Here is a 27280-nt window from a genome sequence, read left to right on the forward strand (position 1 = left end):
TTTAGTATTCAAACAACATCGGGCATGTATATACAAAAAGATACAGGTAATCTGAACTCACTTCCTGTCTGTAATATTTGAAAGAATTTCCTCACTCAGTAATATGATAATCCTTACATTCACTGTCTAGTATTCTCCATCTCTTCTATGTGACTATAGAATGTTAATACTCTGCACTCTTCATTGATTATAGCATAATATATATAATTTGCATAAGTAGCTTAGAGAGATTGCTTTCATATCAGGTAGGTACAAATTCTTGAACTTTAGGCACCAAGTCTAATCATATTTGAAGCCAATTGCCAAACAAAAAGGCAGCTCAGGATTCTGAGTAATTTTTACCAAGAGCTATAAGTGATTAAATGAGAACATAAAAGGTCAATTTATATAATGCAAGGAGCTCTCTATTGTTTAAAAAAAGACATGATAAACCATTTGCCCTGAATTTGCAGTAGTAATGACTGCAAAATTATTGAAATGTATGGTTCTTACTCCAAGACACTGACAACAATCTCAGATACTGGTGGTTTAACCCAGAAATAGCAACATCAGTATCAATAGTTCAGTGCTATCAATAAATATCAATAAATTAATATCAATAATTCAACAAGCTGTACTGTTCATAGCCATCTCCTCTCCAATCAAGGGAAAATTCCTGAACTGATGTTAATTTATTTACAAACCATTATTGATTATTGCCTAAATATATATTACTTCCATGATAGTTTAAAAAGATTGTTGTCCTATCCCTTAAATATCTTTGTTAAGTAAGTTTTCAATAGCTTTTAAGTCATTACTACTGCTTGGCAAAGTACATGGATTTACTAGTTTTATGCATACATATTGCAACTCCTTAATATAAATATTTAAATGTATAAGGGATTTTAAAATAATTAATTTGGCAACCTAAATACTGTTTGACAATTTAATTAAAATTTGAGGTTTTTGCTTCCTGATGCGCTGTCTGTGGGAATTGGAGTTCAGCCGTCTTGGTGACATTATGACATCTCTGAGACTGGAATCCTAACAGCAACAAGCATTGGAAAAAACGGAGATTTAAAGTTTTGTAGGGAGTTTTTCCTGAGGTCAGTGATGAGCATGTTACTGAGCTACTGAATGCAAAACCCTGAGTGTCTGATTAGTTGACACTGAATGCTTCAAGTATTCACTGTGAATATCCAATGAATGCATTTAGGGAGAAAATATAAGTGAGGGACTGAAGTTTAGAGATGAAGTGGAAATGTATTTTCCTGAATTTAAGAATGTAATTTTAGAAAATAAAATAATGTTAGATTTTCATCTCATCCCACATTCCCCTTTAGAGTGTGTGACCAAGTTTATAAGAATTCTATAAGCATTATATTCTCACATAGTAAAGGTACAGCTGTAATCTCTGTATGGGTGTCATAAACATCATTAAGTTCTTACATTTCAGCAATATCAATGATTTTGATATAAGCACATTTAGTAGTGGTAAATATGTACAAATTGGTCCTCTAAATATGAATAAAAGTAGATTTAGTAACAAAATGCATATAAGTGGAGAGCTGAGAGCTCAGAACTGGTTGTTGCTGACACCGTCCCTTAATTTAGCTAATTAAGAGCTCCATTTGCTAATGATGCATCTGTGTAGCCTTGGTGCAATGAACTGGAAAATATGTGCTTGAGCTGGGGGTAAAGAGACAGTGGGTTGGAGCAAAGAAGCCTGATTACATGGGAGAAAAGACAGAGGGGAGGTTGGGAAAATCAGATGTGGAAGCTTAATTGCCTCCCAAGCAGTATTCAAGCGTCCTCTGTTAAGTACTTCTCTGTGCTTTTGTTGATGTAATCAATGCTTACATAAAAGGAATTCAGTGTAATTGAAAGGCAACCTTTTCAGTGCAAAGCTGGCAATCTCCCTCACTTAGAATTTTACTTGTAGAGGGTGATTTTCTGGAGGCACAGGCTAATTTCAAAGTCTGCTATAAAAGCTGTGGCAACAGGAGCAAAGCATTGGCAAAGAGAGAGCAGAAGGTGTTACAACAGGAGTGCCCGTGCTTTTTATCAAGAGCAATAGTTAACATTTAAGGTCATTCAAGAGGCATGAGAACAGATGTATTTCTCTCCATCTCAAACAGCACCCGTAATAATGAATACGGTCTTGTGAAGAAATGGGCACTAATCTTTCATTGTTTTGTATTTAATTTTTTTCATTTATTTACTCACAAGATGTGGACATTACTGGCATAAGAGGCAGTCCAAAAGAGGTTCTCTAGGCTAATTCCTGGGGTAAGATGGTTGTCCTATCACAAACAGCTGAAGAAATTAGATCGATGTTCTTTGAAGTTTAGAAAAATTAGGGTGATTTTATTGAAACATATAATATACTGATGGAGCATGATAGGGTAGATATTGAGAAGAATCCATGAGAATCTTGAATGAGGGGTCATTGTTACAAGATTCGGGCCAATCATTTTAAAGCTGAGATACGTGGTAACTTCTTGCAGGGAGTAGAGAATCTCTGGAATTCTCTAACCTGGGGGGCTATGGAGGTAAGATCATTTAGGATTTTAAAGAGGAAGTAGATACATTTTTGAATGATCAGGGAATTGAGGGCCACAGGAACTGACACAGAAGAAGAGATGAAGCCTGGGAAAGATGAGCCGTGATCCTATCGAATGACAGGACAGGCTTGACAGGCTGAGTGGCCTACTCCTGCTCCTGTTTTCTTATGTTCTTATTTATTGACCATCCCTAATTGCCCCCAAAATGAGAAGGCTGTTAAAGGTTGAATACAATGGTGTGAGTGGAGCTGCATGCATGCTGGCTTAGAACAGATTTCTGTCCTGAAGGACGTTAGTAAACCAGATGGGTTTTTACAACAATCCAGTAGGCTTATTTAATTAGATGAATTTATGTTCCTTAGCTGCCATGGCAGGATTAGAACTAATGTCTTTGAATCAATGGGCAAGTCTTCTGGATACTAGTCCAGCAACATAACCACTGTGCTACTATATTGAGTGTTTCTTGGACCTTTCTGTGCTGGTTGAAATCGTAGAACTGTAAAAACCTATGTACAGAAGGAGCCTATTTTATCCATCATATTTGTGCTAGCTTTTTGATGGAGCAATTGGAAACTAATCCAACTGTCCGAGTGTTTCCCCTCAGTCTTTTATTGTCTGCAAATTCAATGAAAGTTGCTTGCAAATAGCTCGATACACTTCTACAAGCTGTGCCAATACAAATAAATGAAGAATAGATTAGCCCAATAAATACCTTTTGCTACTACTTCTTAAGATGTATTTTAGGGTTTTTCAGAATCAAAGTTACAGGCTGCTATGACCTACTTCAGGCAGGAGTAAGGCAAAAAAAAAGATTGCTATTGGGCTAGCAGTGTCAAGGAATGGACTAATGATGTAGATACATGAGCTCAAGTTCTCCCAGGGCAGGTGGAAATTTTAAATTCAGTTAATTAATAATCTGGAATAAAAAGCTCGAATCGCTGATGAAATTATGAGACTTTATTATCAAAAAGAAACTGACTGGTTCTCTAATGCCCAGTAGGGAAGGTAATCTGCTTTATGTACTGATCTGGTTTACTGATGTACTGACTGTGACTCCAGTCCTACAAGAATGCAGTTTAAATGGCCCAGTTCAGGGGAAATTCGGCATGAGCAATAAATGCCAGGCATGGTCCAAACATAGATCCTAGAACAGTACAGCACAGGAACCATCCTCACAGCACACCATGTCTTTGCCAACCATGACACTAATCTAAACCAATCCCATCTTCCTGCACATGGTCTCCATGCCTCTATTCCCTGCCTGTTCATGTGTCTGTCTAAATGTCTCTTAAATGTTGCTATCACATCTGCTTCTATCACCTCCCCTGGAGGTACCATTCCAGGTACCTACCACTCTCACACATATCCTTGAAACTTTCCCCCTCTCACCTTAAAGCTATGTTCTCCTGCATTTGACATTTCCACCCTGGGAAAAAGACTCTAGACTATCTAACCTATCTATGCCTCTCATAATTTTATATTCTTCTATTAGGTCCCCCCTCAGCTTCCAACTCTCCAGAGAAAACGATCCAAGTTTGTTCGACCCCTCCTCATAGCTAATATCCTCCAATACAGCTAACATATTGGTGAACCTCTTCTGCACACTCTCCAAAACCTCCACATCCTTCCCATAACATGGTGACCAGAACCGCACACAAATGTACTCCAGATGTGGCCTAACTAAAGTTTTATACAGCTGCAGCATGACTTCCAACCAATGAAGATAAGTATGCCATACACCCTCTTTACCACCCTATTCACGTGTGTTGTCACCTTCAAGGAGCTGTGAACTTGCACCCCAATATCCCTCTGTATATCAATGTTCCTAAGGCTCTTGCCATTTACTGTATATTTTTCTCTTGCATTTGACCTCCCAAAGTACATCATTTCATGCTTGTCCAGATTAAATTCACATGTCTTAGAATATCAGCATACCCCTCCCTGATCTCACCATTGTCCACGTCCTTCTCCTTGGTGAATACCAACGTGTACTCATTAAGGATCTTACCTTCCTCCTCTAATTTCAAGATAAATTCCCTTCTTTGTCCTTGAATGGACCTACCTTTCCCTAGCTACCCTCTTGCTCCTAATATATGTATAAAATGCCTTGCAATTCTTTTTGATCCTACTTGCCAAGGGCATTTCATAGCCTGTTTTAGCTCTCCTAATTTCTTGTTTAAATTAGCAATGCCTGTACCCACAAGCAACTTAAAAAAAAAATAATTTACTGAATGTAACTAGCCTCAGACACTCTGTGAGGGAGGTTGTGATCATCACTGTGTATCCTCACACTGTGGTTTATTGAAGTCAAGAATAAGAGAGAGACACACACAGCTCCCATGGTAGCACCTGAAGAAATGCACTTTATCTTCTCCTGAGTTACTTACACTTGTTTCCCGACTGCAGAATAAAAATCAATGGGAACATAAATCAGGCAGCTTCTACAACAAGCAGATGATCTATTTTGCATTTGGGAAAGCAAAAATTATTCCCAGGAATGAGAACCACCTGCTTAGCCCTCAAACTTTCTCTGAGGTGGAATCTAACCTCTGGATTTGTGTTCTACTGATATTTACCGCATCATTCTAATCTGGAGCCAAACCTAAGGATATTAGAGGATCACCTTCACAAAATTAAAGCTATGATTTGCCTCTTATTTAGAGAATTAGAAGGATGATAGTCTAATATCAGTCTGATAAACAAAACATATTCTTGACTGACTTCGGTTCACCGTCACTTAAGTTTATGTTGTTAGTTCATCATCACCAAATCACTATAATGTCTCAGTGAAATCATGTGTCAGTGGTGGAGATACAAATACATTTAACAAGCCAGACAGGCAGTTTTTCATTATATTTGTAAGTGATGTGCATGAAGGAAGGGAGAGTGGCACATTTGAGTTTGCTGCTGATACTAACTCAGATGACACACAGCATATCACACAAGATTGCAGCAGGGGAACTATGTAAGTGTATTAGACTGTGGCAAATAACATTCAGTGCAGAGCAGTGCGAGTTCCTCCACTTTGGACCCATGAAATATGAATCAGAGTGTTTCCTACATGACTGGAAGGTAAGAAATCTGTGTGCACTGTGAGCTTTAGAGATTCAGGTACAAAAATTACTCAATGGATATCATAAAGCCATATAGCAGGGAAACAGGCCATTCAGCCCACTCAGTCTGTGCTGACCATCATGCACCCATTTATACTCATCCCATTTTATTCTCTCATCAACTCCTCCTAAATTCTCTCATTCACCCACATTCTAGTGGCAACCCACAATGACCAAAATGGCCTACCAATGTGTACAAGAGGTAATTATGTAGGCTTCGGAAGTGTTGGATTTTACAACATAAGAGCTGGAATACAAACAGATAGAAATTTTGTTATTATACCTAGATAAATCCCAAGTGAGACACTCATCTGGAGGTCAGAACTTAGTTCTAGAAGGAAGTACTGATCTTGGTGGAAGGGCATCACCATCCATCAGAATGTTCCACCAAGACAAGAAAGGATAAAATATGAGCACATGTGGCATTTACTACCTTGAATATAGAAGATAAATGGATGATCTAAATGAGTTTGCAATGATAAAGAGTTTTATAGGGTAGATAAGGAGAGTCCTTTGGTAGGAAATTCCAAGCCAAAAGAGTACAAACTTGCAGATAGGGTAAATCATTCAGGCATGAAGACAGTGAACAGTGAACATTTCCTCAAAAGAGGGTTAGCAGAAATCTATGTGATACCAAACAGGCTTGACAGGAGTTCCATCATATCATAGCTTCATCTCCAGGTGCTGAACTTACTCTACACTCTATACTGTAAGGTTAGACAGGCAATGCATGGGAATTAAAATGCTCTGGATAGGTCAAGTATAGTACATTACCACCGATGCAGACATATTAAGTCATAATCATGTGACAACATCATTCAGTCCTGTACAATCTTTTGAATGGCCTACTGACTACTGTTGAACTGTTTGATCTTGTGCACAAAGAAACAGCAACTGTGCAGCCTATGTCTTTACAATATCCATTACAGGATGCAAACAGGAGTTTATTATCAAGCAAGTGTGCTTTTATTTTTCATCTGCATTCTAAAGCTTCATCTAATAAAGTGGTGCAAGGTTTAAGACAAAAAAATGCAAACAAAATAAAATGGTCTCAACAAGTAGCAATAGAGTAGTCCCAATTGCCAGTCCAAACGAGTGTCTCAGTCAATTTCTGTTCAAGTCACTTAGTCAGTAACATGATAGCGGCTGCTGATGGGTTCTGAGGTAGTGTCTCAGTTAATTTCATGGTATTTCATTAAGTCAGTAATGTGATAGCTACCAGAGTTGCACGTTCCTGCACTGAACAATCAGTTTAAAAAAAAGAAAATGGAAAACACAGATCTTGAGCAAATACCAAACTGCTTAGGCAGTTTGAACTGTGCCTTAATAGGAACTGGGTAGGCACCACAGCTCTCTGCATAATTAATCCACAGTATGCTTACATTCAACTGGGCAGCAGTCCCCACCACGAAAGGAATATTGTGATAAAAAGTAAATCACAAATTCTGGGAATAGTAATTGAAATCATAAATGTTGCAAATGTATCGATTATCAACTATACTAAAAGCAAAGACAAACCTATTAACGCTTCAATTGAATTAAATAGTAAAGTTAATGCTTTTCACTCTTGCTGTTCTTAAATAATCTCTTATGTATGTCCAGCAGATTCTCTTCTGATTTTTAAAAAGCAACTTCTTTGTCAATGTGTTTCCAGAAAAATGCCCTGTAAAATCTGCGGTCAAGTCTGCAAATGAAATAAGTGTTATGTCCTGAAAGGTCAGGATGTAGTGTTGTTAATGTCCAATATACATCTTAACAATGATGTGGATAAAATGGCAGTGCTCACCACTGACCTTATAGAAATTTGCCCATAAAGATCTTGCAATCTCTTTGACAATGTAAGTTGCAATCAAGCATCAGTTAAAGTGGATCTCTGGTCTAGTAACAGGAATGTTATCAAGTGGGGTGAATGGCCAATTCTCAGAGGCAATTGATCAGGAGATAGAATGTATCAATTTTAACTCACTTTTTGAATATTTACAGAGGGCAAAATAAAGATTGAGCCTTAAATGTGAGATTAAGATCATATCCAGAATATCATAGACAAACTTTTAAAAATTATTCCTGTTAAGATTGATAAAATTTTAAAATAATTATCTGAGAGAATAAGAATGACACATAAATTTAGTGCTTTTAGGTTCAGAGAGATTGTTGAGCAACAATTGCACTACAGGATGATGTTAAAAACTCTGACGTTGAGCAAGCCATAATATTTTCAGTGTTTTCACAGTGAAAATAGTTCATGAATATCTGGAATTTTCACCAGTTGACTAATCACACAGGAGTAAGATACACCAGCATACCTTGCAGAGAAGCAGTGAATTAGTGACAAAAACTTTCACAATGAAGTCCTCTCCATTATTCTTATCACTAATTTTGGGTCTTCCTTTTCTCTTGGAGTACACGCATGTATTTTTATAATATCAAGTTAGGACGTTTATCTCTTTACTGGGGTGGTGCTGGGGAGTACAGATGATGGGTGGAGTTGGGAGAATGGAGGTCTTTCTGGTTGTGAGCAATTCTCCTGGAGAATTGTGGTTCAATTATAGTTTGTTTGGCTTTTGTTTTGGGTCTCTTCAATTTTTAATCCTGGCAGAAAAGCCTCACTGTACTAGGTGTGAAAGAAGAATCCTGTTATAATGACAGAGAATGGATTACACTGGAGCCTTTTCTCATTTGGAGTGGTAGCTCATAGATTTGTCTGAAAGGTTCTTGTCCAAACTTAGCCATGAAAATGGAGAAAGTCTTGCAATTATGCAGAAGCTTTAACAGCCTTTTCTCATTCTAATAACATAGCTCTGTTGTAATATGGAAACAAGGTACTGAATCTACACATGAGGTCCCACATAGAATAAAACTTTTCTGACTTAGTATTTTTGAAGATCTGGATGTAATGGGCCAAGTGACATTCTTCTCTATTGTAAGTTTCTGCTGTTCTTGTCAATGGTGAAATATATATTGATCAGAACACCAAGATGATTCTCTTTTCACAGTTACAGTACGGGTGCAGTTTAATATCTCATTCAAAGATGGAACCTCTAATAATGTATTACTCCTTCAGCGCTACACAGCATTGTCAGCCACAGCTTTAGTGTTCAATTTACTGGAGCTTTTCTTTTTAAATTTATTTGTTCAAAGGATGTGGCAATACCAACATTTATTGGCTTTACCCTTATTAGCCTTGAACTGGTGTCACATATAGGTTAGACTGGGTAAGGATGGCAGATTTCCTTCACTGAAAGACATTAGTGAACCAGATGTATTTTTACAATCATCCGGTAATTTCATGGTTACTGTACTGAGGCATTTTTTTTAACGTTTAAATTCCAGATTTATTTAATTACTTGAATTTAAATTCACCAGCTGCCATAGCAGGATTCAATCCCTTGTCACAGGATCTATTCTCCAGAGCTCTGGTTGCTAGTGCGGTAACTTAACCATTTCACAACTGTACCCGTAGGCTTTGAGCTTACAACCTTCTGAGTCGGAGGCAAGAGTACTGCCTACTGAACCACAGCTGAGATGGCGAGGGGACCTGCAAAGCATTCCCACAAAAGGGGAGGAAGGGAACCAATTGGTAATGGAATTATCATTGGTCTCTTGCATCTGTTATCATCATTGTTGAACATTGAAAGTTTGGAAGTAGAATACGTGCCTATCATTTATGCACTTGACTACAAAAATATGTATAATACTGGTCAATTACTTTGGAAAGAAATAAAAATAGAAAATGCTGGAAACATTCAGCAGCTTAGGGAACATAAGTGGAACATCAGTGGAACAAGAGAGTTAATGTTTCAGGATGAACATTATTCTGACAAAGGGCCTTTGACTTGAAACGTTAACTCAGTTTCTCTTTCCAGATACTGCCTGACCTGCTGAATGTTTCCAGCAGTTGCTGTTTTCTTTTCAGATTTTCAACAAATACAGTTTTTTTTTATTTTCATTTACTAAAGGCAGAACGCCAACACAGTGGGTCAAAAGGAGTTGGGAGAGCTATCCTTAAATCAAACTATCCAATAAATAGGAATCTATTAATTAACTCTTTAGTCAAGAAAAAAATTTGATTTATGTGGATACTTCCTTTTCTGAAAAGGACTCCTTAGAAATAGTTGTAAATTTAGCAGAGGCCTTTGTGGAATTCCAAGGAGAATAACTAGAGTATGTACAATATTCTGAAGGAATGGTACTGTATGTCAGATAGCTCATTTGGAAATGCAAAAATTGCATCCAAATAGTTGTACTTTGCCGCCTTAAGGGATCTGAAGTACATTCCAGGGTAAAAACTATGTATTTTTACTCACCTCACATTCCAGTCTTGATACAAAGCCTTTTCAACCTGCTTCACAGAATAGGTGCAGAATACAAAGCCAGTTATCAAAAGTTGGCACAAGTTCTCCGTGATTCATACCAAGTTCGAAGCAGCTGCCAGACAAAGAAAAAGTTTTTTAGAATCATACTTCCACTGGAAATCACGTTCAGCCATTCAACGACCACTGAACCATGTGTGTCGACAACAGACTGCACATTTTAATGGTTGATGCACTGATGCCAATGAAGCAATTATAATGAGTTTAGTAAAGACGCTTACGAAGAGAAGAAGACTTTGTAATAAATGTAATTGAAAACAACTGAACTGAAGGAAGTGCCTGCTTCAGTACAATGAAAGCAAACAATAAAAGAAATAGGATTTGTATTTCTGGAGCTGACTCGAGCACTGCCTTCACTCATTCTTAGAAACTGTGTGGCACTCTTAAAGGGGCAATGGGGTGGTATGCCATGGACATCATGTTTGAGGGCTGGTTATTGAAAAGAAACCAAACAGGCTTCACATGGGAATGATCCCTTTATGTACCTTACCTCTGCAGAGCACAAGGATGGGGTGTGGGTTGGGGAGAGAGCAGGAGTTTGTGGACAAGGAAGATAAGGGGTGAGAGGGACAGTCATGGATCAGTAGCAGTTTGGCAGCCTGAGCTCAGTAGAGTGGTTAGGGTGAGTGTCAGCCAGGAACGTTGGGACAAGGCTAGTGTCCAGGCCATCGCTGGGGGATGGGAGCATGGGTAGGGTAAAGTTTGCTGGTATTCTGGGAGGATTCAGATGGCAGATAGCTAATTGGGTTAGGGTATGGGTGTTGGGGGAATACATGACATTGGTGAAGCAGGAGATTGGTAAAGTTGGTAGTCAGCGGGGCAGTGGTGTTGAGTGGCAAGTCATTGGGATGAGTGGGCAAGAATCACAACCTGAGGACTGGGGATTAAATGGGATGGGGAGGGTTTATAGTGGGGTCTAGTGGGGAGACATGGTGATGGATAGGTCTATTCATTGTGTGGCTGTTGCAAATCAACTTGCAAATGCTTTGTTGTATTCCATTAGTCTAATAATTTGAGTTTTGTGTCATGTATTTTTGTATCTGCAAAGGAACATCATGGAAAGTCCATTTTATTGACCTGCCATTTGAAAAATATTATGTCCTTACCTGGAATGTTTATATGGGATCCTGCTGACTTCTTACCACAACTTTAATTTTGCTTTGTAGAGTATAGAGCATGGACACAGGCCCTCACTCCCACAGAGTCCTCATTGACCATCAATCATCCATTTACACTAATCCTACTCTAATCTCATTTTATTCTCCCCATATTCCCATCAACTCCACCCCCTCACCAGATTCTACCACTCACCTATGCATTAGGGGCAATTTACAGTGGCCAGTAATCCTACCAACCCATAAATCTTTGAGATATGAGAGGACACCAGAGCACCCAAAAGAAACCCACATAGGAAGAAGGGAGAAGGTCCAAACTCCACACAGACAGCACCGGAGGTCAGGAGCAAACCTCATCCCTGAAGATATGAGGCAGCAGCTCTGCTAGCTGTGCCACTGCACCACTTTGCTGCTTGCCTGCTCTTTGCTCCTGGTGAAAGAATTAGCTCCAATGACCTTATGAGTGGTATGAAATTCATTAAGGTTCTTATAGAAATAAATAACCTCAATGCAAACTTCAGTAGCCATTTTAGATATGCTTTAACCATGAACCAATAAATGTTCATGACTTCAGGAATGCACTCCAATAACTGTCTGATACAAGGTTTCTGCAGAGTGTATGTGTCCCCATGGAAATTCTTCCGGAAAATGTGCAATGAATACCTACTGGGATGATTTCTGGGCTCTGATCCAAGAAATACATAGATTGAAAGAGGTTTTTTTTCAACAAAGAAACAAGACTAAGGGATCGGAAGGGACATAGGGCAAGTGTTTAAATTGCTGAAGAATCGTTCCAGTGTAAATTAACGAGTATTTTGTTCTTCCCATGGAACATAAAACCAGTGGACATGACCACATGAGCTGGAAGGAAAGGTCTAACAAGGAATTGGCCATAACGTCTTTCTTCAGAGGATGAGGAAATGGGCAGAACCACTATCATAATCTTCAATAATTAAAAACACAGTGGGTTGCTATTCCTGACATTTGCTTTCAGAGAATATGCATTCCCTGGGCACAAAGCACAGGATATAGAGGAGGAGACCTGTTATGCTAAATGTCCAGCCCAAATCCTGCCTCCCACAAAAAGCATGGGAAGGAAAGAATTGGAGTGGGAGTTTTTAGAGAACATTGAATGAAGAATGAGGTAAGTAATCCATCTTCTCCACATTCAATTAGCCTATAATAAAATGACGTAGCTGGAGATGGGTGAATATGTGGCATTAAAAGGCAACTTTTCAAAGGGGTCAGAGGTAACAAACTCACAACTTGTTTAAAATGTTAAAGAAGGAGGTAAAATTTGAGACCTATGCACAGAGTAACTTTACATGCTATGTTAACGAATACATTCTTACAGTCTAAATGGATACTGTAAAACATGTTTATTCTGTTTGCTTATGGGATGTGGGGATGATGGCAAAACTCTCTATTTTGCCCATGCCTATTTGCCCTCAATAATGAATGGGCTTTATCCTTGAGTCTCCACAGTGAATATGTTGATAGCTCTTCCACACTAAGTAATGCACCAGTAATGGGTGATTTATATACCAGTCAGGATTACACTGCAAACTCCAGGAAGGATGTGGGGAAGTTGTGGGGCAGGTAGGGTGGTGTGAAGGTAATTCTGTTCATGTAATCACATTACAATGGTCCAAAGACTGTGGGGCTGGAAGTAGCCACCAAAATAGTATTGATGAATTGTTGCAGTCCAAGCTGTTGATCCACTTAATAAGATTGGATGGTGATTATCTGATTAATCTACCTATTCTTGGATTGGAACTTAACTGTGGTAAAAGTAAACCCATGATTAGAATGGAAATTTGTGCCACAGGCTCAAATACCTGGCGTGTGTCAGCTACGGCTCAGTTGGCTGCAATCTCTGAGTCAGACGTCCACGGATTCAAGCCCTACCCCAAAGCCCTGAGCATCAAAGTCTAGACTCAGTGCAGTACTGAGGGAGTGCTATATTGTTCGAGCTGTAGGCTTTTGGATGAAAAGTTAAACCGAAGCTTCTGTTTGCTTTCTCAGCTGGCACTGTTTAGAACAGAAGCAAAGTTGTTCTGACCAATTTTCGGCCTTCATTCAGGTATACTGAAAGAGATTATCTGGTTAGTATTACATAGTTTAGGAGCTTCCTATATGCACATTTCCTGCATTATAATAGCAACTATAGACCAAAAGTACTTCATTGGTTGTAAAGCTCTTTGGGACATCCTAAAAAAGACGTAAAAGGTGCCAAGTAAATGCAAGTCCTTCCTTTTTGCTATTTTAGATTAAAATGTGTATATTTGAATCCAGGGCCTTAATTTTAGAGCTACTGGTAGAAACTGTAAAATGCATAAATGCTTAAACTTTGAAAACTAGAAATCTTCAGAACAGTAGGGTACTTTGTTCATTATTTTTGCCCAACTATAAATCTAAAAAACATTTATGAAAAGCAGTGAAAGCAAAATATTCACAGAGCACAGGTGGCCCACCTATTAAATAGCCTGAAGACCACACACCATTCTAACATTATGTTGATTGGTGTGATTTGGACGTGTTATTTGTTCTCAGGGTATCAGTCCACTGTTGAGAGAAGAAAACTCATTACATGTAGGCAGGCAATCAATCCTTTGCAGATTTGGCTGAGGCTTGAGCACATTTATTCCAGAGAGCCAATGCACATGTAATGGTCTTGGCACTGTGTGGGATCTCCTTTACCACGGAATGGCCGATATACATCAGCTAGCACGTATGCATGACAGAGCAAGGTCTTGATCCAGTGGGAAGGGGTTTAAGATGTCTGGAAACTAGGCTCTGCTGGATGGACATTAGCCCTTGGATGCAGGAATGTGCCTTTCACCAGATACGTACTCTCATACACACACACACACACACACACACACACACACACACACACACACACGTAGCCTTGCCCACTGCCTCCTCCCATTTACTCCCCCTCACCCACCCTCCCCTTGACCCCTCTTACCCTTAATCGTCCTGTGTCCCGAATGTCTACTCCTTTGGTATCCACCTTGTCCCCTGACCTCCTCCCAGCCTCTCTTAGAGCCACACCCCCAACCTTACACACCCTTCACCCTCTCTTGCGCCTTGATGTTGGCCCCCTACTTCCTTCCCTGTGCCGGCGATCCCCTTCCTACCATTTATCCCCACCTCTCACTCCCAAGTCAACCCCACACTCTCCTTCCCTCAGTCTCTAGCCACAAAAACAGCACCCCTGTACATCATCGCTGAGTAACCTCCCCTCTACCAAAGGCCAGTCAGGGTGTGGAGTGGTTGAAGGCAGTGACACACTGCAGCCCACCTAGTGAGAGCGGGCGGATGGCGTCAGCCGGTGGAGTGCTCTATCATGGCCAGAAACCCAAAGCTGTCACATCAGCTTCATCCTGGTCTGGCATTTACCGAGGGAACACCAGTCTGTGACAGCTCATGAGGTGGGATCTGCTCCCTCTCTCAACAACAGTGCCTCACACAACAAAGCTCAACAACGATGCCTCAGAAAACACGTCCCATATCTTTTGAGCCACCTCTAAGTGAAGGCAGACATCACTGATGAAATTCATCGCTTTGGTGCACCAGCACAACATCTGGCTATCTGAGAAATGTAGGAAGTGTAGGAAGGTCAAAACCTCAAATCCAGTACAAAACACTCAATCTAATGGGCAGCAGTGGCGTCTGCCCTCCTGTAGGCTTTTGGCAAATGGACTATCTACAGCATACACCTCAAGGCACTGGAGAGATACCATTATTGCCGTCTCTGCAAAACCAAGTCTATGGGCAGGATAAGTGAACCAATCTCAGAATCCTCTCCCTCTCCAATGTGCCCATGCAGGAGACTCCAATTACACTTAGTCAGCTCAGATGGGCAGACCACACCATTCATGTACTCAACACCAGATTCCCAAAGCAGATGCTTTGTTCTGAGCTCTGACATGGCAAGAAGTTATCTGGAGGACAAAGGAAATTATTTAAGGATATTCTCAAAGTTTCCTTGAAAAAGAGTAATATCCCCACTATCTGTTTGGAATCTCTGGCTTATAACATTCAAAATGGATGCTTTTTAGAACCTCATGTCCTTGCACTGGGAGTAGGCAGAAACCCTATGTAAATGCTGGAAGGCATGATTCACCTCCCAAACCACTCACCACCCCTCCCACCCCCACTACCCTGTCAAGCAGCTTCAGTTGCATCTGTGGGAGAGTCTGCTGGTCCTAGACTGGACTCCTCAGCCTCCTCAGAACAAACAGAACTGGAATGGAAACAAGTCATTCTTGATCTTGAGGGACTGACTCAATAGAAGAAGATAATAGTCTTGCACAATAAACATTAACATTTTCCAGTAGCATGTAAAAGTGAACCAATGCAGGGCTAAGTTTTTTGTTTCATAAGGCATGAAGCTATTGACCCACACTGATTGGAGCAGTGAAACTTGCTCTGTGCTGAAAAGGTAGTGCAATACAGAAGCTCTCATGTGGGCACAGTAGCATAATAGTTAAATTACTGAGCTGATATTCAGAGCCCTTGCCTACTGATTTGGAAAAAGGAGTTCAAATCCCACCATGGTAGCTGGGGAATTTAAATCCAGCTAATTAAATAAATCTGGAATAGAACGCTAGTAATGGTAACTGTGAAACGACTGTGTTATGATTTTTAGAAACATCTGGTTCACTAATGCCCTTCAGGGAAGGAAATCAGCTGTTCTTCCTCATTCTAGGCAATATTTTTGCCCAGACCCACCAATGATATTGATTTTGAAATGGCCTCACATACAGTTCAAGGAGTAATTGGGGATGGACAATAAATACTGGCCTTCCCTCCATATCCTGTGAACAAGTAAATAAAAACATCTTAGGAATCCACACTCAAAAACTAGCTCTCTCAAGTTTCCCCGAAGGATAACTTTCATTGCTTTTTGGCCAGAGTTGTGTCAATGAGGATGGATAAGTAACACTCACAGAGGCCTTTTCCCACACTCTTTCAAGCAGTCAGAACTTTTCAAAGTTTATGGAGACACCTGCTGGTTAGAGTGCTTTGCATTGATTGCCAACGATCAAGGGGACAGTTACCTGAACTGACATTGAGGATGGTTAGGAGTGCAACAGAAATTCATTGTGGCAAGTCCTTAACAAGCATTTGGTCTTGTGATTTTGGTATTTTAAGGCTCCACTCTGAGTGTTTGAGCTCAACACTACTGTGGTAGGAAGATGTTGATTAGGATCCATTGAAATGTCTTGCAACATTGACCCAAGTGTTATCATTGGGCCAGGTTCTGTAGTATTTGAATTTCACAATTCCTGTTTTCAAAAACTAAGCTAGATTTAAGGTAGCAATTGCAGTATAAGTTTCAATTTCACTGAGTTTTCACTAACTCTATTAACTGATGTGAACTCTTGTCATAGTTTGATTTATAATAAAAATGGTTGCAGTTATTTTACAGGCATGTGTAAAAGGTCACATCCTTGCTTCTGAGGGTATCAGGTTTAGGGTAAGCTACAGAGTTATTTAAAAAAAATGCTGAGGGTTTATGGGACATGGTGGCTCAGTGTGTTAGAAGACTTTCTTTCACCTTTGGGACCTGTGTTTGATTGCAGCTCAGAATGAAAGGATTAAAGTTTCCACTCTGCCCTCTGTAAAGATCTCATGGAAAATGAGTTCCAGCCTGTCAAAGAGGTTCTAGTACAGTACAGACTTATCCATATCTGCCATTAAAATGGAAATCTGAAACAGGGAATAAGTTTGAGAAGTGGACAATAACTGGTATAAAGAAGTGAATCTCCAAAGTTGGAAACAAGACAAAAGCAGAACAGAAGCTTTACTGTATATGTCAGTGACAGAGTACATGATCTGGGAGTGGTTGATGCAGACTCTCTGTCTAAAATCTTGCCTTTCCTGAGCACTGGCAAGCTGTTAAGACAAGATCCAACAAATAAAATAGGTTGTCAGGGATAGGTTCTGGAAGAGAATATCAAGCATGTTTAACTTTGTAATATTGTTTGGAAATAAATGTACTATTTTTGAATTAAGAAAATAAGCTGGCACACACAAGCATGCATTACATTCCATTATTTATTTGTGTTATAATTCTACTGCTCTCTTGCCTGGCCTATCTCATTCAGTCTCTGTAAACTGGGCTCCTCTAATTCTGGCTTCTTGCTTATCCTTGATTTTAATCACCCCTGCCTTGACCTTCAGCTGCCAAGGCCCTAAAACATTTGAATTCTGTCCTTAAACATTGCTGCCTCTCAACATCTCTCTCCTCCTTTAGAAGATTATGTTTGAGCTTTTGGTCATATGACTCTGTCTTTTTTTTGGTTGGTTACATTTTTGTTATGCACCTTGGGATGTTTTGTTACATTAAAGATGCTACATAACTGAAAGTCGTCATTGTTCTATTGTTTCTATTCTCCCCTATTTATCTCCCAAGGCAGGACTGCTATCCAGTTTTGCTCCTTAGGCAATATTGAGGGACAACAGGAATATTCCTTTCAATCTTGTTCCTTGCCACCCTCACAGGTTCACTTGCAAAAAACTGCTCAAATTAGCAAGTCCACCAGTGCCTACATATTTACTTTAAAAAAAGCATTTCTGTCAAGTCCATTCTACGTTTTCTAACTTTTCAAGACGAAAGTAAAACCGGTAGCTTAACCCCTTGCTGCTGAATGAAGCTCATTTGAGATTGACAGTTGACCGGTGATACTTCTAATGATAACACACTTGCAAAGCTGTGGCAGACTATGTCCAAGCTACTGAAGTAGAAAGGACATTACAGCTTTCAAAGCCTCTGCACATTTACTACCAATTGAACATCTGCAAAAGGAATTTACTGTAACTTCTCCTGATAAAGTAGAAATACAGAACCTGACAGAACCACTAAACATTTCCTCATTAGCTGTATTTTCCAACAACATTCTTTTGTTCAGACATAATCTTGTAGAATACTAAAAGCCAACATGGGTTTCAACTTTGACCTCAGTGCCTTGAGAGAATACAGTTAAGTAAGACAGAATATAGATATTGGTCAGAGGCTAAAGGTTAAAATCATTTTTCTGGAGTTTGATATAACATCCGATTCCATATTCTTATCCCCAACTGTTTCAGGAAACGATCTTTTCATGGGAAAATGCTCCACTGCAGATAATTTGGTGATGAAAATATTCAGTGTGCTGCAGTTTACTCAAACTCTGGAGTTTTTGTTTCAATTATAATTTTACAGGAGTGTGACCAGGTCCACATTGATGATGTGTCTTCAGATGACAACGGGCAGGATCTGAGGTGAGCTTGTACTGAAAGTAAATCCCACATGAGCTGTATAATTCTCCAGTGTTTCAGCTGTGCACTAATTAATGGAACTAATGCCACTAACAGTCTTCCTCTCTCCTCCCACACAGCACATATAACTTTGCAACAGATGGTTTCCAAACAGCCGCAGTTGGTGGAAACCTTTGCATAGGCTCTGGAGTGCATGGGGGTGTAGACTGGATGAGAAAGTTGGCATTCCGTTACCGTCGAGTAAAAGAAATGTACAACACCTACAAAAACAATGTTGGGGGCAAGTATCTACAACTTGATGTCGAACGAAAACCTTCCTATCAAAAATTCTTGGCATGCACAGACCATAAGTCACATAATGACAGTTCCACCGTAAAAAGTTTCAAAAGAAGTCTTTCCAGTGAGAGTAAATCTGACAAATCTAATAACCAAGATAGAAATACTCCTTGTCAGTCTCCAAGAAGAAATTGCTCTCAAAAGGAAAGAGGAAAATGTAATAAAAAGCAAACCCCACAGGATATGATAGAGAACCATATCTGGGTTAATTAAGTCAATGAATCATCCGTTACTTTTGATGCGTTTAGTAAATGCAGTAATTCATCACAAGGGAGACAGTCTGCATTATTTTTACTGGTGAATCTGTATCAGACCTCTCACCAATTATGGCCGAGTACCTGACAGTTATATTTTGCATGTTGTTTTCCTGGTTAGTCTTGGCTACAGAACCGTGCAGCAGCAATGTGCTACTGTAACCAGCAGTATTGCATTAAGACTTGGCTCTGTGTCATTGCACAGGTTTAATCGGGACACCCAAGAGAGAAGGGTGGCTGCAGCTGAGGGCAGACATGGAGGCTCTGACTGACCTGTGGCTGACACATGCACTGAAAGCACTCAGTCTAATTAACTCTAGGTAAGCCACCTGTGGTTTTTTGGTCCTTTTTCAACTAGCAATATGTTGGTAAGTTTGGGATGGGGAATGGGTGAAAGATATGTGCTGGAGAGAGGGCAATTCACCAGGATGTTGCCTGGATTGAAAGACTTTCATTATGATGGGACTGACTCAGAAGAGGATGTTAATGTTTACTGTGCAAAATCATTATCGTTTGCCAATAGCACATAAAAGTGAGTCAATGGCATGTTATGTTGCAGTGTACAAGACATTGGCGAGACCGCATTTGGAATGTGTTATTCAGTTTTGCTCACCTGCTATAGGAAAGATGCCATTAAGCTGGAAAGAGTGCAGAGGAGATCTGTGAGGATGTTGCCAGGACTTGGGACTGAGCTATAGAGAGAGGTTGAGCAGGTTGGGACTTTTTTCATTGGAGCTTAGGAATGAGGGGTAACATAGAGGTACATAGATAGGGTCAATGTGCAGAGTATTTTTTCCAGGGTTGGGGAAATCAAGAACCAGTGGGCATAGGTTTAAAATGAGAGGGGAGAGATTTAATAGGAAACTGAGGAGCAAGTTTTTCACCCAGGTCAATATATGGAATGAGCTGCCAGAGGAAGTGGTTGAGCAGGTACATTAACAATATTTAAAAGGTACTTGGACAGGTACATGGATAGGAAAAGTTTAGAGGGATATGGGCCAAATGCAGGCAAATGGGACTAGCTTAGATGGGAATCTTGGTGGGAATGGACCAGTTGGATTGAAGGGCCTATTTCTGTGCTGTGTTACTGTACGACTGGACTGCACTCAGCTGTGATGGCATTTGCAATCAAATAGCCTACCAGAATTCACTGTTAAAAATGTCAACGTAGCAACTGCCATTTGAACAATGCTCAAGAGTGACCAGACCCCTTGGTTTATCAGATAGTTAGAAAAATGATTTGCTTTCAAGACTGTAGGTAAAACATTTTGGTGTGTTGAGTATTATTTAATGAAATCCTGAGGCACTGTATAGCTCTGATCTAAAAGTACTTTGAGTCAATTGATTTATTTTACAGATCAAATTGTGTGAATATTCTGGTTACAACAACACAGCTGATACCTGCCCTCTCCAAGGTATTGTTGTACGGACTGGGTACAGTCTTCCCCATAGAAAATATCTACAGTGCTACAAAAACAGGTAAGCGCATTGGAATTTTAACGACTCTTGGAAACCTATTTTTATTCTAAATTATACATAATAATTGGCTTGGGATTACATTTTGTGCGAAAATAACGCCCAGACAAAAGCAGAGCCTGAATTCAGCAAACACTGGATTTGCTCATTGTTGACTTTAGAGTCGCCGTGAGTGACGCTAATAGATAACAAGACTTGAAATACAAACAATTAAAGCAAGGTATATTGAATTGAATGTAAATGATTAGTCAATGTACTTGGCCCAAGAACAAGAAAGTGTCAGCACAGCTTGGTTGCACTGTGATCACACCTAATGCCATTGTGAATACTCTCACCTCAGCTGTAGAAGGGACATGAAAATACTTCACCGATTGCTGCTCTTCACTGAGATTGGAGGAACATCAATGTTGTTGTTCATTTTTAGGGAAGGAAAGCTGTTTTGAAAGAATAGTGCAAAGGTTTGGAAGGAAAGCAGTCTACATTGTGGTGGGGGATGGTGTTGAAGAAGAACAAGCAGCAAAAAAGGTACGTCTTTTATGTTGAACTGCATCACTTTTCAAATAGAATAAATCTATTAGTTATCAATTATTAGATACCAAGCAACATAATTACTTCCTCCTGAACTCAAGGATTTGTGAATGCATTCCTTCTTTTCCTAATGTTCTCTATGCATTTTCGATTTAAAAAACCCACTTACCCTTAACTGGGAAGTGAAAATTCTTGCAGTGGTGGTTTCAGTTCTACTTTGGGGAAGATTTTTATTTGCAGGCTTCTGGAGAATTAAACTCAAGATAACTCGGACCCCTATCCTCCTGTCCAATTAAATTTTCAGGCAGCTCTTTTATTTGGTGTTCCACAGTTTCTTCCACAACTGACAGGAATATTGTTTAAATGTACAAGTCAGGATCCTATAACTATTGTAGGACTCCAGCAGCAGATGTAGAAATGGACAGATCACCTACCATACTAATTGTAGAAAGTGTTGTACATGGTGATCATTGATTACCAAATGGGCTCTCTGGGCCCATCAGGAAGATGCAGATTTATGAGAACCTTGTCCCCTCCTTTTCTCACCACTTTCAAGCAGCCAGACTAGTCCTACCTACCAGTCATTGAGCTCCCCTCAAATGATAACTGATCCTGACAATACTTTGAGCCTTCAAGTTGAGACCTTCAGGGGCTACTACAGACGCATTGCTAACATTGGACTCATTTGGGGGTTACATTTCAGTATTCATCTCGTACCTATCATGGTTCCATCACTGGTCTTTCTTCAAGCTTCATGTCACCTATTGATCCTTCCTGATGGCCCTCATATCTCTTTTCAGCAGCCTGAACACTGTGCTGCACCGGGAGACTTGACTTCCCAAAAAGACAAAATGAAGCATTTACTCTATGCTGATAGCATCCAAAAATCTCAATGTAAATTCAATCATTTCCTAAACAATATTCTTCATGTACTCTATTGTTGTGGGGCGGACATGCAGTAGTATTGCATAACTATGCATTCTTGTGGTATTGTAGTATTGGTATTACAAACTTCCAGTACAGTGCCAGATTTGAGTCTAGTTGTTGTACACACATGACATATGGTATATCAAATTATTCACCTTCTCAATTGATACAGCACAAGATCTTCTTCTCTTCCGATATAATTCAAACTTAATCAAAGAAAACAGGAATTTACCATTATCTATATTGTCCTTGCTTTATTTCCATGGCTAGGATATTGCAACATCAAAATTTAGCACTCTATTATGCAGCAATTTCCACTGTCCACCCTGGGCTATATCAATGATGACAGATAATGGAGGTCCCACCGAATATACAGCACTTTCCCAGTAACAAATTCATTGTACAAAGATATAGCTGATGTACCCAGAAACATCAAAGCAAACCCATCTTCCTCCCCCTACCCCCACCCACCCCCCCCCCCCAAGGTCAACACCTGAAGCAACTGAGCAAACAAAGTCTTTACCAGGATATCTAACTCTAATAAGCTTCAGTAGCTGTTTGAAGAAAAGGTTTGAAGTGGCCTCTTACTGGTGTGTCCCAGTGTGAATGCTCTGTTTGTGTAGTGAAGGCATTGCGTGAAGAGCAGCCAGCATGCCTGTCTATAGGTTGATTGATGAGAAGGGCTGACTCAGCTACACACCTGAGCTATGTATAATAGCTTGAAGAGACTTTCACTACAAATAACTGTTGTATCGACAGTTCAGATGCTATCTGACTTCAGTTGGATTCCCATTTTAACAAGCCCTGCTTATTTTTTCTTATAAAAGTAAAGGAATAGTGTCATAAAAATACCAAAACATAAAACTTTTACAAAAGAATCAAAAGCTGCACATTAATAGTGTATTTTAGATAATCAAAGTGCTTCTTCACAGTTTGTTTATTTTGGACTACCTTAAGGGTAAAGAGGAGCAGGACAAAGACTACTCCATCAATGAAGGCACTGAGATCCAAATTGCCATACCCACATTGAGTATGCTTCAGTAATAGAAACATCCCATCATATGATCACTATCCACCTGTGCATGAATAGTACAGATTAAATCTTATGCAGTCTGTTTCCCTTATCGGGTTAAGCTAATCGTAAATACAAGCACTTCCTAAAATATAACTGGAGAGAAATTAGTCTTTGGTTACCAAGGATAAACACATGTAAGACAATTATGATTCCATCGCCCCCATCTACGTTTAGTTTCATTGAAGTCAAAGGAATCGATTATCAACAGGTGAGTATACCCAACAGCTGTTACCTCCACACTAGTTCAGCATCAGTAGCTTTACCTTTCGATCTGTGGCTGGGTGGGAGCCATGCTAGAGAAATCAAAGCTGGAACTGAATGGCTGGTAGACCGAGCTTGAGTCCTGAAACAGGTAGACTACATCTGACTGATGAACACACAGGCCTGGGTCCCAGGGAGTGTTTGTCATACAGCCAACCATGGAACAAGCTACTGTGCCACATGGCTGACCCCAACAGCATCAAATAAGATTGTCAGTTTTCAATAAAAAAAACACCTTTTTTGATAAAATTAAAATATCATGCTCCCAAAAATCAGAAAAATGCAACTCAAATGAAATTAGCCAGTCATCCCAACTCGTATTTCCTTACAACATAGGAGGCTCTTCAGCCCATTGAGTTTATGCCAGTTCACAGATCAATCCCATTCCCACACTCAATTTCCCTGTAACCCCTGCCCCCGTATTCCCATCAATTCCAACCCTCACCTGCACAAGGGGCAAATTAACCTACCATCCGTGGTCTTTGATGTGGTCTGCTGATCAGGTTCGAAGATCACAATCTGGTTCAAAGTCCAAGAATAGTATAAGTACCAATCCCAGCTGACGCTACCGACTGTTCTGCTGATTGTACGGGGTAATGATGCTCGTAACCTTACAGTGGTAAAAAGTTGCTTTCCTGTTGCATTGAATTAAGGTGACAGCTTAAACTGGGCTAAGGTTATTTTGAGGTAGCATTTGTTTTGTCTTCCTGGAGGAAGGAGTAAGTTGCGATATTTGTTGCAGGTTCAGTCTCACATTGCAGTGTTTATTGATCACATGCTGGTTTGGGGTGTGCTAGATAGATGAGTATTTCTACTAAATCAGCAATGTTCACCAAAAAGTTGGATTAGTCCATTTTAGATATTTATTTCAGCTCTTTGGTAGGTGGGTGCCAGCGTAAATAGAACCTGCTTTGACAGTAAAGAATAACAATACACCATTTATTCCCAGTGTGGATCCTCACGGTATGGCAGTGAAGAACGGTATCAAGACGAGAAAGCTATTCAGACCCACTATCCTGCCTAGTGTGGCTCTGTATCACAAATAGATCTCCACAGAATTACCCTCATATTCTCTATATTAACATTGATCTAAGCCATAAGAAGTGTTTTGTAAAGTGTAAAGCATTTATGCATGGACATGTTGGAAAAAATATCCAATGCAATTTCAATGTCAAGATTCGGACTCTAATCATAATGTTCGGTCCTCAGTGCTTTTAGCTTCCCACAGTAATTTCCAAATTCACTGCTGCTGGAGTTCTGTTGACATTGAATCTTTTTCAAGGGAATGAATTGCACATTGCAGTAGATTTGTAGTAAATTTGATCCAGAAGCACACCATGTCATTACTGATTGCAACACAAGCAGAAACGTTTCACTAAAATAATAAGGGATTTTCATTCACTCCCTTCCTCACAAGAAAGTCTTTGACCCCCTTCCACAACTTCTTTAACTTGAGGGAGTAGTGCTGCTGCTCTGAAGAAACTCACTAATGTCGAGTAGCATCATTTTCTTGGGTGCCAAGTGATTCAATTTCAATGAAAAGCAACAGGAGATGCAAAATCGAGGATTTAATGTGCGGATTGCAAAGTCCCCTATTTTCCTTTTAGTCCTGATGTGTCAACACAGGGAGCTGCCAATCAAGTGCTGTGGCATCCAAGGACATGCATGCATGGCTGGATGCAACTTCGTTAATTTTCATTCCACGGGTCCCTCATGCAGAAGCAACACCTACGAGTCTGCCTTATCATTACTTAAAGAGTATCTGTCTGAGCTGGACCCAGTCCAGTGCTGGAACACACATCAGGCAGGGCTCCTTCTAGTAAGTCACCCTCACCCAGCCTCCCCTCAGGTCCCTGCCCACACATTTGGTAATTACCATCATCTCCTCGAAACACTTCACCCACGCTCGTCACTCACCAATATGCTGACCCAACTCAAACCTCCCTGACCAGTTACTCATCTCCAGCCACCATTCAGCCCCACAACTATCAAATCCACCCAAATGTCAAGCTCCCAATCTATCCCTGACTATGAATGACATGCCTCAGTGACTGGCCACCACTGTCCCCCCAACCAACTACCAATATCCCCAAGGTCACCAACCACCACTCTCCAAATGACAGTACCCCCACGGCACCATTTATCCACAGCTATCAACCCTCACCCTGACAATGGCAATAATCATCCTCAAACGCCTTCCAATCCACCCCAACCCCAAGTATCCCTCTTCTCTGTAGATGACCTGGTCCCAGATCTCGCCTTGACTTATTGCCGGGAGTGTGGATGCATGGCAGCTGGGCACTTAATGCAGCGGACCGTCCACCCCCAAACCCACCTTTACAAGAGTCAGTTGGAGCTGAGGCATAAATGTGCGGCAGGGTTTGTTCTGAATTAAATATTCTGATTGGTCACCCTGTTGTAGATTGAAGTCTGACACCTTTCCTTTCAGCAAACTCTCCTGTGCTTCTTACAGAACAACATGCCGTTCTGGAGGATCTCGTGCCATGCAGACCTTGAGGCCCTACGGCATGCGCTTGAACTTGAGTACTTGTAGCAGAGGACAGACTGCACCTTCGCTCCTTGACTGTGGCGCCGATCCAGCTATGAGATGTGTGGATTATGCAGTTGATGTTTGCTTTGTCTTAACCTTCACAGAAGAAAAATGAAAATGGCTTCAGAGTTAAGAATGAGATCTGACCTTCAAAAAAAAAACTCAATTCATTTAAAACCACTGCACCACTATCTTCATTACGGAAATGCGCCTTTACTGAAAAGACACAAACCTGATATGATGTTAACTACAAAGTCAACTGAACCCTTCTTTGTCATTGAGACTTTGCTTTGGACATCATGGGGGAAAGGGTGACTTGTGGTCATCAACAGCGTGGTACAATCACTGTTTTTTTAATGGTTCTTGCTATTTATGAACTCCTGCTTTTTCCCCCAATATGAGCTGTGCTCTGTGCAAGCACACTTGCCCCTCCCAATGGAAGATAAGTTCTTATTTAAAAAACCTGCTATTGCTAAGACAATCAAAAGACAAATAATCCTTTTTTTGTGTAAATTTGTAATCTTACGATATTTCTCTCTCTCTTTCTCTGATACTGCTCAAGTTGTTTTCAATAGTAACTGCAAATAGCAACCTGTGAGTGTTTTTATTAAAGATAGGTGTTCCGTGGACTGTGCATGTGTCTACACTTTACCTTATGCCACCACCTTGTTGATCAATATGTGCAGTCAATACTTTTGTGACAACGAATCTTGTGGTTAAATGGCATTGAATAAACAAGGATTTGAAATTTTTCAAGGACTTTTGAAACTAGTCCATACAGCCAGATTATATGACAGTTTTCAAAGTGAAACAAACCCACCTTATGTCCAGTAGCAGGAGAGAGATCACTCTTCATAATTGCCAAGCACATCCTCATACCAACTGTATAAAGGCATAGAACTATAAAGTAAGGATTAACTAAATTGGTTTTCAACTAGGCATGCCAAGGACTCCTGGTTGTATATATCCAAGATAAAGTTAACAAACTATTAATCAAATGCAACTCATAGCTAATATCGCACATATGTTTTCCCCTCATTGTTCTGGGTCCTATATTGCTAAGAGTTTGATACATGCAGTTTGTATCATTGGCCAATTGCTGACAATGGGACACAGAAATATGGACAAGAAATTACCACGGTCCACCCTGAAGGTCACATGATACAATGATAATGGAGTTGTTGACTAATCATCTCAATTAGAGTAAAGGAAAATACATCACTCACCACAGTACCTGAATCCTGAAGTAGCCACAGCCCATGAGTGTTCAAGCATTTTGTGAGACTGTTTAACTTCAAATATGCTTCTTCCACTTGATACCAACAAACTTTCAACCATCAGTCTCCATAATCATTATCCATGGATTATTCATTAATCCATGGATCATTAGGATCCTTGAAATCAATGAAATTTAACTTGAGAAGGTTTACAATGGGAGGGTGTTCAATTCTGCCAGATT

The 27280-nt window shown here is 40.1% G+C and overlaps 1 protein-coding gene across 2 annotated transcripts in view; it reads left to right on the forward strand.

Annotated features, from left to right (window-relative positions):
- The window catches only part of LOC127579010 (eyes absent homolog 1-like), a 196013-nt gene extending 169462 nt beyond the window's left edge, over positions 1–26551 (forward strand). For both annotated transcript variants that reach the window (XM_052031642.1, XM_052031641.1), the window contains exons 12-17: positions 18358–18416; positions 18533–18693; positions 19209–19323; positions 20361–20482; positions 20904–21004; positions 25744–26551. In XM_052031642.1, the coding sequence (XP_051887602.1) occupies positions 18358–18416; positions 18533–18693; positions 19209–19323; positions 20361–20482; positions 20904–21004; positions 25744–25824 (639 nt within the window). In that variant the 3' untranslated portion in view covers positions 25825–26551. The remainder of the gene's footprint in view (positions 1–18357; positions 18417–18532; positions 18694–19208; positions 19324–20360; positions 20483–20903; positions 21005–25743) is intronic.
- The last annotated feature ends 729 nt before the right edge of the window (positions 26552–27280 follow it).

This window comes from Pristis pectinata, chromosome 16 (genome assembly GCF_009764475.1).
Source record: "Pristis pectinata isolate sPriPec2 chromosome 16, sPriPec2.1.pri, whole genome shotgun sequence".
Lineage (NCBI taxonomy): Eukaryota > Metazoa > Chordata > Chondrichthyes > Rhinopristiformes > Pristidae > Pristis > Pristis pectinata.